The 17,434-nt window shown below is 39.3% G+C and overlaps 1 protein-coding gene across 10 annotated transcripts in view; it reads left to right on the forward strand.

Moving 5' to 3' along the window:
* The window catches only part of SEPT7 (septin 7), a 117,758-nt gene that overhangs the window by 18,446 nt on the left and 81,878 nt on the right, over positions 1-17,434 (forward strand). For 3 of the 10 annotated variants that reach the window (XM_019509044.1, XM_019509040.1, XM_019509043.1), the window contains exons 2-3: positions 1,675-1,679; positions 2,877-2,979. In XM_019509044.1, coding sequence (XP_019364589.1) covers positions 1,675-1,679; positions 2,877-2,979 — 108 coding nt within the window. Of the gene's footprint in view, positions 1-343; positions 346-1,674; positions 1,680-2,876; positions 2,980-17,434 lie in introns of all 10 variants that reach the window. The other 7 variants (XM_019509048.1, XM_019509045.1, XM_019509047.1 and 4 more) reach the window with 4 other exon arrangements.

Below are 17,434 nucleotides of genomic sequence, written 5' to 3' on the forward strand. Positions count from 1 at the left end.
GAAGTGTCTCATTCCCTTCTAGGGTGTTCTTGGTAGCCGTGTTGGTCTGAGACAAAAAGATGACCAAAAAACTAGAATTTTATTTAAAAGAAAAGGACAGTTTTCTTGCCATTTTCCAGTTGGTCTAATACAAGGTATCATTTTGGAACCAAGAGTTCTAGTTTTTTGTATGTCATTCTCTTCTAGTAGCTGATTCCCACCGAGGAACAGTTTACTTGAAGTGACTATGTTGTAGTAGCAATCTGAAGTCCCAACCTGGCTGCTAACTTAGGGTGGGGGAAGAGAAGAGTATGGTTCCACATGATGAGTTTTTAAATAAATTGTGATAGTGAATTGAATAAAGCTGTTGTCTAGAGCAGTGCTTCTCAAACTATCTGATGTGGCGGACCGGCAACTTTTTTTCCTGTAGGCCAGGGACCGGTGCCCGGTTCAGCCGGTGGCAGCAACTGCGTGTAACAGCGCTACACAAATGTGCGACCGGCTGTTTCTTTCTCTTTCCTCACCTTGTACGATGTGACACCACCTGGAGTGTTGGAACGTACAAACTGGTGCTATGACATATCAATGTTATATTTCTGAAAATTATATTTCTTTCTTTCCTGGCAACTCGGTGCAGACTGGTAACCAGTAGCTCGCAGACTAGCACTGGTCTAGAGAACCCTCAGTACACTTCTCTGAAAGTTGGAAAGTATACAGAGAGCAAGGCAAGAAACTCTGGAAAGAGAGAGAAGGGGAATGGTCTTGAGGGTTGAAGCATTTAACTGTCACTCAACTAAATTCTTTTCATGTTGCTACCACAAAGTTGCTGTGTGATGATAGTGGCAGGTCATGCAGCTGAAAATTTTCATTTGTGGCCACTAATTGTCTTCCTCACTTTTCTGAGAATTCAAAACACTTGGAGCCAGACTTGTAGAAATGCTTCACTGTTCATAATGCCAAGTAAAGTACAGCGGAACTGTGCCTTGAACATGTTGTACTATTACAGTGTTAAATACTCTGAAAGATGAGGTCATAGATATCAAATGTGGAACCAAAAATTGACATTTAAAGGATTAAAGTTAATATTACCTTGTGTGTTTCTTGTTTTAAAATGGGGATAATATAATTTCACTGTACAGTTATTGTCAAATAAAATTAACATCTTGAAGGGTTTGCATGCTGTTGCAAGTGTGCCATAGAAACCCTCCTAAAGAAATTTTAATAATTCTAGACTTGTTTAGAACTTGACTGTATAGAGTTTGGATGTAGTAAACAAGCTTACAAAACAGTAGGGGTTAAAAAAAAATTGACAGTGTATCCTTGTCACCAAGTGAGGTAGGACCCCTGTGGAAATAACACGCGATCATGGAATACATCCATCTTAACTGCATGCATGGGGTGGGGAGGATGGGAAGGGAGGCTTGAATTACGGTTTCAGAATTATAATATAGTTGGTGTTATAGCGTGGAAAATACTTTAATTTAAAATATATAAATAAACATACTGTAAACTATTGTTGATCAAATGTAAGTAACTTTTTATTTTTTGTTTCCTTTCCATTTCTGCTGTATTGCTGCTGTGTGTCACTGGGCCGATCATTGCAACATTTGAAATTCATCACTTTTGCTCTGTCACTGTGGATGTTTCCCATCAATAATTGGAACCTTGAATGATGGAATTGTGTTGTTTACAAAGTAGCTGTAAGTACTGTTACTTTTGCAATTACATGACAACTTGTGTTATAGTAAAAATAAATGTTGAAGTTGAGTAACTGAAGTAAAACTCTTAAGTTTCAGTTGGATGAAAATCAAGCTGAGGATAAAATGTTAAGATGAAACTACTTCAGGTATTAGAAATGTGATATTCTAAACCAGCATTATTCACAGCCTGGAGGTAAATGTTTCACTGAAAAAGTAGCAAAATAGTTTTCAAAATCTGTTGGAGGAATTTAAAAGGTAGGAATGTAGGAAGTCATAAAAAAAAAAACAAGTGGCATGGAATTGATTTCATTCTGACTTCTAAATTACCTGTTAGAAACATGCTGAAAGTCAGCAAACAGGAAATCTTAGTTTGACTTTAATCCTGTTTTGCTTTTGTAATTTTTATTGTCCTAGGCTTATTCTCATAGATATTTACTGTTAAATATGTAGCCTTTGCACCAAATGTTTGTTGGTTTTTTGCTGTCTGGTAAAATAAGCACTTACTTAAGGACCTTATTCTTCATTCTTATCTCTTTTACTTCCTGGTTGAAAATGGTGGTGAATCAGACCTTTATAAGATATTTTCACTTTTTTATATTTGTACAAAATTAGAATTTTAAAACGATCATAGATGTGCATGATACATATGCAAAAATAAATACAAAAAAAAATCAGTGACACTAAAATAAGTCATAGTTAAAATGCAAAGATTCTCTTTAAGAGGACACATTAATTGGTTTTTAATTGACAGGTGGTTTCTAGTCACTGTGAGCTAGATTTATGAAGGTGTTTAGCTTACGTTCATCATACTGGGAGCTGGATGACTGGTTCTGCTGGGAGTTAAACCTGTCTATATGCTTCTGAAAATCCCATAAGGCACCCATCTGCATCTTTAGATGGCTTTATCCTGTAAGAATTGTAAACCTGTTCTCAATCAGTGAAGTTTTGGAATGATCACCATGTGGCTATACTGATGCAAAATACTACCAATGTAGAAGGCCTGACTAACTAGCCAGCCTTTTGCTCAGTGTTGGTTGTCAGAGCCAAAAATAAACTCTGAAACCAGAATTTATTGAGTTGCAGCAACAAGTTTACAGTATAATGTGTAAATGTCTTGAATTTCCTAGATTGATTGTAATAATTCTTAAGAATATTAACAGCTATTAGAGATGCTTCAAATGCTGCTTTTTCTATTAGCAACAGAAGAACCTTGAAGGATATGTGGGATTTGCAAATCTCCCAAATCAAGTTTACAGAAAGTCTGTGAAGAGAGGATTTGAATTCACACTCATGGTAGTAGGTAAGTTATTTTCTTTATGCATTTGGATGGTGACTCATCTTCATAAGAAGACTACATTTGGAGTAAATTTTACATGTTGCAGCTATTGATGCTTCATTTGAATAACCCCATTAGAGTACTTGCCATTTTAATTAAAGAAATGGGGATGATAAGCAACTTTCAACAGAATCTGTGCTAGTTCATAAAGAAAAATACTAATATGGGTCTACTGCGAAAATGGTGGCAGAGTGTTTTTTGGCAATATAAACATTTTTGAGTTCCAATTGATAAGTAAGGATGTATCTTCTAGTTGTTAGTGCATGAAATCCAGCTGCGGATCTGAAAGGTCAAATTGGTTTCTTTTTTCCCCTTAAACATCACCTGTAATCAGGATTCTTTGTATCCTGTATTTCTTTTGGCCACAAAATTTGCTAGAGAGCCATAAACCTTAATTTAAAGAAGCATGTCTAGTTTGCGTGGTTGCAAAAAAACCCCAACTGTAAACAGAGTGGAGTGTTTTCCTTGAAGCCTGCAGAGAGCTTGCAGCAATAGTTGATATAGAGGTTGAGGCTGTCTATTTTCTGGGCAGCTGGGGGCCCCATAGTGAGTTTGCTGCAGACCTGGGGGCCACTCATCTCCGGAGCTTTCACCTGCTGTGCATCTCCTTCGTCCTCCTGGCCACGTGAGCAGCCTGGTGTTTTGTTTGGGTTTTTTTCTCCCTGCCCTTTCTTCCCCCCACGCCATATAGGTTTGTGTGCCATGTGGGCAGTTGAGTTCTTCCCCCTCCCTGCCCTCCTCTTTCCCCACCTCCCCACCACCACTTCTTTCCCCACCTCCCAGTTGCTCACCTGCTGCATGGGCAGTCCGTTCAACCCCCCTCCTAGCCATGCGTTATGTGGGCAGCCTCCCCTGCCCCCCGATCCCTGCAGCACTGATATCCTGACTCTGACTTAGAATAGCCTTCTGGAATATTAACTAAAATGTTCTTTTAGCCTTCCCCTCCCCCTCCATTTTTTTTATTGTGGGGTTGCACATAAGTACTCACTTGTTAGCTGTTAGCTATATTTTTATTAGTAGCTCCTTCAGTGTTAGTGTATTATCTATTTGTTCTGGAATGAAAAGTGCAAGTAATGCATGAACATACTAAAAGGAGAAAAATAGGTTATACTTGAGGGTGACAGACAGTGAGAGTTAGCCTTTTTTTCACTTATTTTGTAGTGTAGAAATTGCACTGAATGATACTTTGTCTAAATTGTTTAAAAAAAAATCTGAAATAAGGTATTAATGAATTGCTACACAAAAATAGCTAACTCCAATAATTTGCTATTTATTTTGAGGCTGCAAAGCAAATGTTTCCTGTGTTTTGGCAATAGTAACTGTGCTTTTCCACTTACCTTCTGAAAATATGAAGTAGAAAAAACTCTACTTAAACTGTGAGACAAGCCATAGGGCACATCTTACACATTCATTAATGCGCTTTTACTACTGTCCATTAAATTTAGTGCCTCTAATGTGAGGTACTAAATAAATGTGCATTAGGCTGCCCGAACTCCTGGTATTGACAACACATGCTTTTTTAGTGATGCTTTATGTGCAGTAGCCTGTTTTTACTGCACTTGAGCGTATTAACATTGGTTTTGACATGATTAATGCACAGTAAAATAGGCTACCATGCATTAAAGCGCATATGTAGACATACATGTAAGGGGCAGGACTTCATTGTTTTAGTTCAGGCTGGTCAACAAACTTTACTAGCTAAGCACTATATCAAATTCTGCAGAGTCTGATTTGAAATTGTTGCATGCTTTTTGTTGCAGGAGAGCCTCATAAATGTGCACTAGAGAATTCCTATAGTGATGTCGTCCTAAACATGCAAAAATATATCTGTTGTCAGGGAATAGTGGGTTTGTCTGCTGAAGGTTATGGTGAACATCTCTTTGCTGCTTTGGTGGATGTATGTGTGACAAGGAATGTTTTTAGGAAGGTCTCCCTGAGGAGCGAGGACTTTTATTTCCCTGCATGAGAGTTTTTTGAGGACCCTCACTTAATTCCATGGGAGCAGCCTAAACTGGTCACTGTATAGGGTAAGATAATACAGTGTATATTATTTTGGAGGATTTACTTGGTATTAAATTATTTGGAGAGGCATTATGAATTGTTTTGGTGGCGATGAAGAAAGTTACCCAATTATTGGAAGGGGGAATTAATTTTTATATTCATTAGAGTGGAAAAAATGAATAGATTTTTTTTTTTTTTTTTATTTGCTTCCTTGATTAATGCCAGACCTTTCACAGAGTTTGGCTGGCAGGAAACTGGTAACTTTAGGTTGGACATGTCTAACTGGGCAGTGTATAAGTTGTGGGGCACATCTTTAGATGATGATGTATTTCAGCTAGGTGAGTGGTACAAATTATAATTGGGTTGTGTGCTGCTGTGTGAATCTTTCAAACTTTTTCACTGTAGGATAATGTATTTTGAGACCAGGGAAAGTTCTTCATTGAAATTGGTATAGAAGCAGTTAGTGTGCCAGTTTGAAGAATTTTGACCTGAGGGTAAAGTACATATAAGCAATGGAAAAAATAAGACCATGTTGGTGGAAGGGCTATTCTTTCTGTATTATAGTAACCTTCTAATTGCAAAAGTATCCTCTGTTTAATAGAAGATAGAAATATCTTAACTGTAAGTGCTCTTGTCTGACATTATGTAGATAATAGGTCGCTTGAAGCATACCTGTACTTTTTGCAAATAGGAAAATTGTATTGTCTTTTTCAGAATGTCTCTAAAGCATGTTTTGTTGTCAACTAAAAACTAAAGTAACTTGTTCTAAACTTAAAAGCATTTCCATGGGAAAATAGACAGTTGAAACCATCTAGATGCTATCCTATTTCATTCCTGGATAGTTATGTCAGTAGCTAAAACAAGGTTTCAGTTCAGTTTAGTTCATTTAAAATTACTTATCAGTGTTGGACAAAAATAGACATCCTTTGTTGATTCCCTTAGGCATAATCTCAAACTAACGCATAATGCTGGATGCTTTCAAAATCAGTGGGTTTTTTGTAATACTTATTTTTTTTTAAAAGCTTAAATCTAAATTTGTGGGGGGAGAATCTCTAAAGTTAAGGTCATAGGTGAAGAAATGTAGATGGTACCTTTGTCCTTGCAAATCTTGGCCTTTAAGTATCAAACATTAAGGATGCCTGAAACTTGTCAAAATACTTGAGAACCCATTTGAAGTGCTTTGCTATTTTAAGAACAGAAAAATCTTCTCATTTTTGTGTCCACTAAATTGTTTAGGTAAATGACATGTCTTAAGTCATGCACTCAAACATTTTTTCACCTAAATTTAACCTTAGTTGTCAGTAAGGCAGGCATCAGATGCCAGATAGGTCCAACCTTATTAAAATGGCAATTGGCCTTACATTGACCAAAAGGTCACCTTGACTGCTGTGACTGCTTATTTTGTACATTATTCTTCATAAAGTCTGATTGCCCTTGTTTCTGTGTTTTATCAATGAGTTTAGTGCAAAATGCTTAAGCAGCTCTCAGAAATGAGGACCAGAACCCAATTCTATACTTGTCCATGGTCACAAACCCCATTATGTTTTGGGGGGTTGTGGCATGTCACAAATGTTTTCTTGTACTCTATTATACTGATATGTGCTCTCATTGGGAAAACTCATGTTCTGCTATTTCCATTTACATTGCTTTTATTGCTGTACAGATTATGGTATTCTGTCTATGTGTATCTTTATAAATTTGGGCATGGTTTAGCCAAGTGACTAAGGAATGTCTACTTAAAAACAATTGTTACTTCTAGATGTGGGCAAAAGGGAGACATTTTTGGGTTGGGCAGCCCAGGATATTGTCTGCCTGCAGTGGTGAAATCTGCTCCACAGTAGAGAGGCTACTAAGAGAAATAACCCTTTAGCCAGATGGGCTTCACATGTCCTGGGGAGAAAAGGAGAGGTTTTTTTGGAGGATTCCAGGGACCCATGAGACTGCTGGTGGTGAGGGCTGGTTAGAGGTGATGTAGGAAGCTAGTTTGTAGCATGCACTTTATCTTTGAATCTTGGGTAGCAGTCAGGGCTGACATAATCACCAAGAAGGCTGAACTCTGGAAATGCTGGGAAGTCTCTCAGGAGTGCTAGGAGATGGCCTGATGAGGGTAAAAGAGACTTTTCTTGTCTTTTTACTTCTGTCACCAAACCTATGGTTTTTCTTGTGTAATTCTTTTCATCTACTTAATAAATTCTTTTGCTGTAACTGATTGCCTCTGGAAAGAGTCATTTTGGGGCAAGGGATATTCCAGGTTAGCCCTTTGTATAGAAAGGGAGATCTAAATTTTCGTTTACAACCCAACATGGATGTTACTTAGATCTGGCAGAGATTTGCTTGCTGCAGCTGCAAGGTCCATTATAAGGGCAGTGGAGCTGAGGCTTGCCAGAATGAGAAGTTATTCCAGTACAACCGTAGTCTGTTCCCTGGGGCAAGTGGCAGCACAGTGGTGAGAAACTTGGGGCTCTAGACTCCTGTGTGGATGTGTTTGAGACACCCATATAAAAGATCTCATCACTCTCTTGTGCTCGTCTTTCATCACCCCACTTCGAGATCTTGAATTCTTTACTGCGCAGTCTGAACAAGATGGATGGAAATGGCCTTATTCCAGCTTTGCCTGTAGTCTAGTGGTTGGGGCAGTCTCCTGGCCAGGTATAGGTTTGAAGCCCCTAAGTCTGGGAATGGTATTGAATCTGTGTCCTGAACTGTTAGGCACATGCTTTAACCACTACTGTAAAGTTGAACATCACTTCCTTGTGTTTTAAGACATGAATGAGCCTACTAGTCTGTATACAGAAGGATAACTTGGGTGCCAAGAAGGATTTGGATTCTGAATTCCAGTCTTGCAGTCATCTAACTTGAGGGTTGCATGGTAGTGCTGAAGTCCCGGGAAGAGGCAGGGTTTCAGACTAAAGACTGAACTGAGTCAGCATTTTGACTCAGTTGCCATAGTCTCTCTACTTTTGTGTGCTGGCTGTTGTGAATCCCATTCTTAACATGCATCCCACCCCCCCTTGCAGGGAATCCTGCCATCTAACTTGTGAATCCACTCTGGGAGCTGGGTGCCTAAAAGTTAAACATGAAAATAATTAATATCACTGTGCCTCAGTCCCTTTATGCATCATAGCCTTATTTCAAAACCAATCAAGACTTAGTTTGGGGCAGTTGCCTTCAAAGGCATTTCTCTTAATGCATTCCTTTTTTTCTTAATTTTTGTTGCTTTGTAAATTTAGTTTCTTCGATCATGGTTTGTGCTGAAACATAACATTTAAGTATATTTAAATAAGCTATACAACAAATCCAGTGGTTAAAACCACGGTGCGGAGCATCTCATATATTTGGGAAAAATTGGGTAGGAAACAGTGGGGGGGGGCAGATTTCCCTCTTCCTACAAGCAGGGTTGGTTACAAATATTTTGCTTGATTTATATCAAAACTGGAAGGCTTGGAGAATTGAAACAGTTGCGACTTGTATGGTGTTAGTGCCTACACACACCATTTTAAACCTAGAAGTGAGACCTTTAAACACATTTGTGTGGGCAAGTGGCCATGTGGAAATAGTTTATGGAGAACATTAGTCTGTAGTTACAGTATGACATGCCACTGTGTCTTTATCCAAGTATATGAGTCTGGTCCTTCTCTATAGAGCTCATCACTGCATTATCTAGGTGTTGTATGAATTGGCCTTTTCCAGGGATATATTTGGCCTTTTCAATCAAGGGATATATTTTGATTAAGTTTCATCATTTGAAGCAAAGCTCAGTGGCATTTTAGGTGATCATGGGATTTCCTAGTTAAAGCCTGTTCTTCCTGCGTCTTTTTTCCAGTTGAGGGATTTGCAACATTTAGGTTGGTAGGCCTGTGGATATGGCATCTTTTCAAGCAGTTGCTTCAGTAGTATATCAACATTGACAGACCTTGATAAGCTTTGAGTTGGTTGTCCCCTTGCTCCCACCCCCAATCCCCACCCGCAGTATGGCAGGGAAGCTAAATGTATATGCACAGGTGAATTGGTCAACATAAAAAGAGAAGGGTCAGGAAGGTGGAACAAAACTGGGGCCATTACAGTGTCAGAGGTGTTTAATTCCTACATGCGAAAAGAAAGCTGGTGGGCTTGGAATGAAAGAGGACTTGGAGACAGATGCTTTGTAACAGGTTATTTGTGGGACCTGAGGAAAGAAAATTGCACAAAACTCAAAGGGTGTTTTTGTTTGTTTGGTTTTTTTTTTAAGGTTGGGTGTTTTGTCAGATATCACCCAAATGCTGTAATTCAGCATTTCTCAACCTGTGGGTCACAACCCAAAAAGTTGGTTGTAAGAATATATGAAAGGGTTGCAAACAAACTTTAAAAAATGGGTCAACAAACTTTAAAAATGGATTCTCCTTTAACAGAGAAAAATGTGGGAAACTATGGCTTTTCCTTTGCAGGCTGACAGCGTTCCAGCCTGTGAGGGGCTGCTTGGGCTCGACCTGCCCCACACACTGGGGGGCTGAGGCCTGGGACAGGAGGAGGTCAGAAGTGAGGGGCACTGAGTCAGGTCTGGTCATTGATGTTTACAAATGGCTTCTGGTACAAAAAGGTTGAGAACCACTGCTGGAATTAACTCATGAGTTTACTAGAAAGATTTGAACGATTTTTCCATTTCTTCTCACTACTCAGCCTCCATCTTTAAAAAAATAAAAAATCCAATATTCCTAAACAAAATAAACGAACTCCCTCTATCATACCTTTATTCTATCGAGGATATCCTCTCCCCAGTTTGTGCTTTGATATCCATGCGATACGAATACAGCAATGTTTGTTTCCCCCCTCCGGCCCCCCACAAGTACAGCACAAATACAGAAATACTGAAGTTGTGCAAGTAAGCAGTATATCAAAGTGGTTGACCTCATACATAAAATACTTGCCTAAGGAAAGGAATGTGTAACTTATTCTTTTCTAAAGTGACGTTTTATACTTGTTCCCTGTGTTCTGCTGCAGTAAGCAATGCCGCTCCAATTATAAACGTTTGAACTGTCTCAGTTTGCCAACAGTTTATATCCTCTCATCCTCACTGGCAGCAGAGCAAGTATGCCTGAAGTTGAAATTGCATTCTAAGAACCTCGGCTTTATTGCCAAGGCGGACTTAGTTTTAATGCTGCCACTTTTCCTTGTCTTGATTGAGATTCCTTTAAGTTAAAACTGTTGATTCACATTCATTCAACAGTTAATGTTTTTCTTGGCTTGTATCTTTAGGGCTTCTTTGGTTTGGGGTGGAGACTTCCTGCATTTTCATTCATCCAGCTAGAGCCAAAAAAGCAAATAATTGAGTTGGACTGGATCAACTTGAATAGCTCTGTAGAAGGGGGGGAAATGTATAGTTTACAGATTAGAAGTTAGTATTTAAAGGAAATGTCTTTAAATCCAGTTCCTCTAACTCCATATTTTTAATGCGTCTGTATAGTGTGGATTAAAATAGATTTGGTTTCAGTTCATAGTGTTTGATTTTTAGATGGAGGAGACAACTTACTTTAATACTCTTGGGCTTGTAAAGTGTGCTAGACAGTTTTTTTAAATAGACATTCAACTGTCATACTGATTACTTTGATATCAGACTTGATCTGCTTTCAGATAAACTTCCCTACAAGTTTAGTATCTCTTCTTGCTAATGATCTATTGTAAAGAAAAATCAATGCCCTTTAAACTTTATGCAGAGGTAAAATATATATTTGACTTGATTACTACCATCAGCTTTATGTACATGATTTGTGCATTATATTATATAAATATTTCATAGATAATTTGGAGAACTTGAGGCAGGCAGGCTAAAATTTAAAATCCTTGATTGTATTTTCAACTGACAACTTTTGCAGCTTTGGAGCATTTTTGGTTTTCTGGATTTTATATATACCTCTTTTTAGACTTCCTAACAAAAAGATTGTAGTGTGCAAATGGATGCTTAACTGTGCTTAGCTGAACTATTAGCAACAGGGTATTTGCAATTCAGTTGGTTGTGTCTAGGTAAAACTGCAACAGAAAGCTTCCTTTTCAAAATTTCCATTTCTTTGTCAATCAAAATTATATTTTTCTTATCAGTGTCATGATAGGCAGCATGAATTGCTTCACTTCTGTTCAGGCAGTTTAAATCGTGGGCATAAATTCAGATCCTTGGATTTGAGAATTCATAGAAATATCCATGTCCTACACAAGGTAGTTGGATCATTTAACTTAGCATCTGTATCTGTGGCTGTCAAGGATCCAAAATGATCATAATTCATGAACTGTAATAAAATATGTCAGTTTGGCTTCTTTGCTTTCAGCCTGAAGTTTGACACTTATGGGCCAGATATTTGTCTGGCATATGTTGGCATAATTCCAATAGAATCGAACCTATTCCAGTTGACCTTATTAAAAATCTGAGTCTAACTATCCATCTGTAACTGAAAAATTGTGCTGTGACCCATAACTGAGTATGCAATGTTGGTGAATTTAGAAAGAGATAGGACTGTTTAATGTTGAGAGATGACGCAACAAATAAGCAGAACATGGATGGAAAGGGTAGTAAATCATTTTAATACTAACTGGTTGTGATAGCAAGTACAGGTACATGCTTGTGGCTTTTGCATCCAGGTGTATATGGAGCATGGCTGCCTTCCATGACTACACAGTTATTTCTTCAAAGGTAGTAATCGTAATATCTTAACTCAGAAGACAAAATCACAGGAAGGAAGGTCTCAGAAACTGAATAGATGCTACCCTGTATCATTTTAAAGTGGTAAATTGTCAGATTAACCAATAGTTGAAGCATCTCAGCTCTTCTACTGTGCTAAGGACAGAAGTTGCACATAAATCAGTATAACTGGTCAGAAACGGGTTCAGATCTGTAACCGAACAGAAAATAAATGCGCGTAAACTGCTTTCCAAATGGCCAGAATAGCTTTAAGAGAAACCTGAATGGGTGTAGTATCAGACTTAACTGATTTAAGTTAAATCGGTTGATTTGAACTTGTCTCAGATCCTCTCCAGATTCAAGTCAACTCAGTCCCCCAGCATCCCACCCCTCCCCCCAGTGGGCCAGCTACCTGATACAGCCAAGCAGGGAGGTATGCTCAAGTGCCCCCTGGCTTGTAGCCTGGGCCACTGCAGGCAATGTGGCTGCATTTCTGGAACCAAAAGAGAATGTATGTTCATTTGCTTATCAGTTCCATCTGCAGAGCTTAAACTAACTGTGAAGCTTGAATTGATTCAGCCTCAGGCTTTTTAACTGTGTACTTGGCCCAGATGCTTATACTGACACTTTTACCATTCTAACAGAGAGAGTTTCCAAGCTACAGTCAAAAAGAACCTGAAGAAATGCAGTGGGCAGGTTTGCACACTGTTTCGTTGACTACTTGTATCTGACTAGTCAGGTGCTCAGGTGGGGCACTAATAGCTGCTCTGTGGTAACAAAGAACTTGGTAGTAGGCTACATGTAGTAAAAAGAATAGATTGTTCACTGGCTTGCTTTGGTCTAATGTCCTAAAACATCATAATGGTACTGAGTGCACATGGGTGGAGCTTAAGTTTTTTGGGTTTCAGCAGACTTGTAGTACAGCAAAATGGTTTTGTTACCCTCTGGGCTTCAGAACCCCATATCTCGGGAATGACTTTCTACCCTCAGTCAAACTCAAAGTTTGCTGAGCTCTAGAGTTCCCATGTTGGTGATACTAAATATGATCAGACTTGTAAATACTTAGAGTAGTCTACAGTCATTTGCCGAATGATGTGGTCCTCTTCAGGAAGATCTTAAGGTCTGATTGCTTGTTCAGCATCCCTGCGGAGGTTGGGTTGATTTGGCTGAGCTGCTGTCTCCTGTAAAATACCGTTTTTCCCAAACCAAATAATAGATTTTAAATAATTATATCACTAATCATTAAGCCAGGGGCCAGCAATTATTTTGGCTGGAGGGCTACTTAATGAGTGTTGGTGAGCTCTTGAGGGCTGTGAACTCCTCACAGCTGTTCCTGCACCCTGTCCCTTACCCCAAGTCCCTGGCATGCAGCTGGGTCGGGCAGGAGCTGCACCCATGGATAACCCACAGCTCTTGGCCTCTTCCCCTGCACTTCCTTCCCTGGCAGTTGGCAGAACCATACCTGAGCTTCAGCTTTCACTGGGGGCTGGGCTGTCTGGTCTGCAAACAGCCACAGGGTTGAAGCTGCACACAACATCCTCGCTGGGCAGAAGTCTGGCCAGGAGCTCAGTGCCCCCTGCCTTGGAGTGTATACTGGAGTTGTGGGATGGGGCAGGGTGAGCTGGCGCAGGGAGGGGAGTGGCTGCCTGGCCACTGGAGCCAGAGATACTGCTACTGCAGCCAGCTGCAACATGAGGAAAGAAGAAGGGCGAGAGGCGCCATAAGCCAGGGCAGTCATGGGCCAGATACAGTTCACTTTCCGTAGAGCAGCTGCGGGCTAGATTAAAATCATTTAGTAGGCGGATCTAGCCCATGGGCCATATTTCCCACCCCCCCGCATTAACCTCTTAAGTTATTAAACTGATTAAGCTGTATAATAGAGGAGAGGATTTCAGTTTGAGTTATTAGAACTGATTAAACCCTTCAGCACAAGGTTTTATATATATTTTAAGAATTTGTGTTGAATTTGACTTGAAAGCCAGTAAATCTTTTGTGCACACATGCTATTTTTTATTTAACTAAACCAGAAGTTTGCAGTAAATTTCTTATTACTTGTGTCTGTATCGTTGTCAATTTTATTCCTGTATCAGAAGTTGAATTTATTGGCTGTGGAACACTGCCTTTAATGACCCCCTTCCTTCTCCCCGCCCCCCATAGTGCTTCATTTGGAAGCATCCCACTCCCAGATAAGAGCCCATTGAACGCACAACATTTCACAGTATTCTCAAGTAAAGACAGCATATTTGAAAGTTAAAAACTCTTTTCCATCAGGTACAAATACATGCCAAATTAGAAAAAATGTTAAAAATAAAACAGTGTAATATCATAACTCTTTAACTAGGTTTGTAGCTATTACAGATTTTCAATCACAAGTCTAGTGTAAACAGACAAATGCATTTAACCACCTGTCCATACTATTCAGGTTTTGAAGTGAGGCAGAAGATAGAATAGAAATGCACTTTGATACATCTGGAGATAGGCTTTTCTTTTTTTCCTTTTTTCAAACAACAGCTAACTGAATCAAAGATGCATAAGCTATAAGTTGCTCCTCTGCCCTGCCTTCCAACTGAGGGCATATCATTTTTCTTCCCACCAGCCTTCTCTTACACTTGCGTTTTCTATATGTGGTGCTCTCTCTCTGTGATGAAACAAAAATAGATGCAAACTGGAGTCACATTTTGGGATATACACACCGGAGCCATTTCTTGATAATGTCCCACCATATATAATATTTGTTTTGGGAGCAGGCACGCTTTGCTTCTTTCAGGTGAAGCAAAGTGAAACAAAGCAATACCTAATTTGAATGCAGCCAAATAAATAAGAAGTCTTAATGCAACTGCAATGGATAAATGCCATTCAAGGGCAGCTAGCAATTTAAAGAAAAACAAAACAAAAAAACCTGAATCGAGGTCCATTCTTATTCATATTGCATCCATAGAATTTTACTTCCATTTATTTCCAGTACTTTGCACTGTGGTGTGAGTTGAGGAAAATGTCATCTCTTGCCCCCTCCTCCCCTTAATTGTACACTGTAGGCTTCTCACTTGACAAATGTTCACATAATTTAAATGGGTTGGCTCAAATGGAGTGTTTTTACAACTGTTGTAAATAGGAACACTTTTTTAATGAGATAAGTAAGATTGTGTTTAAATTTCTTCAAGAAAGTTGCATGTAATAGTAATCTGTGCAGTCGGTATAAAGCATAGCTTGTTTCGAGTAATTACAGTATAGTTTTCTACTACTATACAATTAGAGATTAGTCAAGACATACCATTCTGAAACATACTATGAAACTGCCTCTAAAAACAACTCTACAGCAAAGGCGGTAAGGGCTAGAAGAAGTATTGATACTTTTTTCTGAGATCTGTGAGACACTTCTTTTCAGGGGGAAAAAAAAGTTTAAAAGTAACTTGTAATCTTTGCTCTGAGTGTGAGATGTTTAAATCCTATCTAAAATATACTTGTATTTCTTCTTGGTGGGGGGTGGTGGAGAGGGGCTATCAGTAGTGTGTTTTGAGAGAGCCTAGGGTCACTGTTTTTGTAGTGCATATGTAAATTTCCAGCCCAAATAAACGGTTTTTATTTGTGTTTTGGATATAAAAATCAAAGTAGACAGGACAAAGGAAGGCACTTAGAGGGAAAGAAATAGAAAACAAGAACTTGAGAAGGCCATGGATGGGAAGTGGCACTGGAAGTTAGAAGGAATAAAGAAATAAGGTAGTGCAGAAGTGAAAGGAAGGATTGACTTTAGGAGTATAGAGTGATTTGGACTTTTGAGCAGTGGCAGTACCACAAAAGGCATACCAATGTGGAGCGCTAAAAAGTTACTGCAAAGATGTACAGACAGTCCTCGGACTTATGACACAATTGGTTCCTGAGAACTGTGTCTTAAGTCGAAATGTTGTGACTCAGAACCAATTTTCTCATAAGAAACAATGTTATAAATGGGGGGATTGGTTCCTGAACCAAGGCCTGATACCCTATTTTCACCAAAAATGCCCCAGAATTTTGTACTCAATCAATTATAGATGAGTAATATAGCTACATTAATGTATTTATATTGTAAATAGCAATCATATTGATCTGGAAGGACTTCTTTGAGGTGACTTTGCAGGACTTCTTGAAGGGCTCTTGGCTGGAGTATTCTCAGGAGTCTTGGCTGCAGGTTTTTCTGGCGTCTTGTGTGCTTTCTTAAAGAAAGTGTCCAAGCAAGTTTGGACAGATGTTCTCCAGGGAGATAAGCAACACAGCGAACTTGTTTTCTGGCATGGTGTCGCGTCGGATCAAGCATTTATAAGTCGAAACGGATGTCATAAAGTTGAAACGGTATCAGTTTACAGCGTTTCACACTTAGTGTTTTGAGTGATTAAACGTTTTAAGTCAAGGACTGCCTGTACTCTCTAGTCAAGGGGCAATAGGGGATTGCTCCTCTTTGGAAGAACCCATTAGTGAGGCCAGTCATTGACAGCTCTCCAAAGAAGAAGGGAGTGGGTAGTTTGACAGTGATTAGTGGGTGTCAGCTGTGTTGCAGCTTTGTTCCCTGTCATTGAGAGCTGGGTCTGGGGGCAGTGGGCTGTCACTGAGCCCACTGCAGCTGCTATCCCTCTGCCCCTCCCTGGTGTGCTTGTGCCATGTTTGTAACACTATGCCTGTATGCAGCCTTTTTGTAGTGCTACAAGGATGTGCATATATAAATTGTTATACAGGCTGTGAAAAGATGTTGTGTCTGTGTCTCAGCTAATTTGAGCTTTCTTTTTGGGAAGCATCCATTGTAATGCTGCTACTTGTTTTGCACTGGTAGTAGTTCTTCTGGGAAGAAAAATTATATATACTGTTTGAGTCATACATCCAGATTCAAATACACCAATTTAACACTTTGTGCCTAAGCTGCTTTTGCAACTACAGTGAACTCTGGACTAAAATATGTGATACAGTTGAACTGTGGGTATCTGAAATGGTTTAACGAGAAGTTTAACTATACATTTACCACTTCATCCTGTTCCACCTCTGAAAGCTCTCCAAGAGCTGCATACACATTGCTCTGACCTTCAGCAAACTTTTATCTTAGCTTGTCCGTGTTTCTTTGTAGTTTGCGGTCTGGCCCCAAGAGTTTTAAGCTGATTAATGCCTCATCCAAAGCCCACAGAAGCCTACAGACTTCTTTTGGCATTAGTGACCCCACAAATTTAATCTTGCTTTCTGATCTACGTGTGGCTTCTGCCTTGGAGCAGAGCCCTGCCTGTTTCCTTTTTTCCCCTCCCCACCCTCTTTTGGGCATCTAACTCAGGTTTGACCACATTGACCTGTTTTCCTAAACTCTCTTCAGCAAGTATAAAACAAGCTGGTGGCAGTTATTGGGAATGTGATCTATTTTTTCAGGTAAGTACACTTAAAAGCAAAACAAACAAACCTTTAAACAGATACTATTTACTTGAGCGGTTGTCGGATCTGTTTTCACGTTCATATTGCATGTCAGTTTAGAGTTGTGTTCAGTCAGACTGGTACTTTCATAGTCTGGAGCACACACAAATACTTGCCATCTCGAAGGACCATTCCTTTCCTTCTCGTGATAGTGTATTGCAATGAATCTCAACTCGAGGCACTCCTTGGAAAATGCTGGCTGCTTTTACTTTTTTTTTTTTTTAACTACAGAAACATAACAGTAATTTTTCTATTACCAAGAACTTGGAAAGACCACAATAGGTCAGAAGGTTTTTAACAGTATGTATTCCTGTTTGAAATCTCCAGGTTTATCTCATAAATCATGTTTGC

Source organism: Gavialis gangeticus, unplaced genomic scaffold (assembly GCF_001723915.1).
Source record: "Gavialis gangeticus isolate Ggan-Ray unplaced genomic scaffold, GavGan_comp1, whole genome shotgun sequence".
NCBI classification, from domain to species: Eukaryota; Metazoa; Chordata; order Crocodylia; family Gavialidae; genus Gavialis; species Gavialis gangeticus.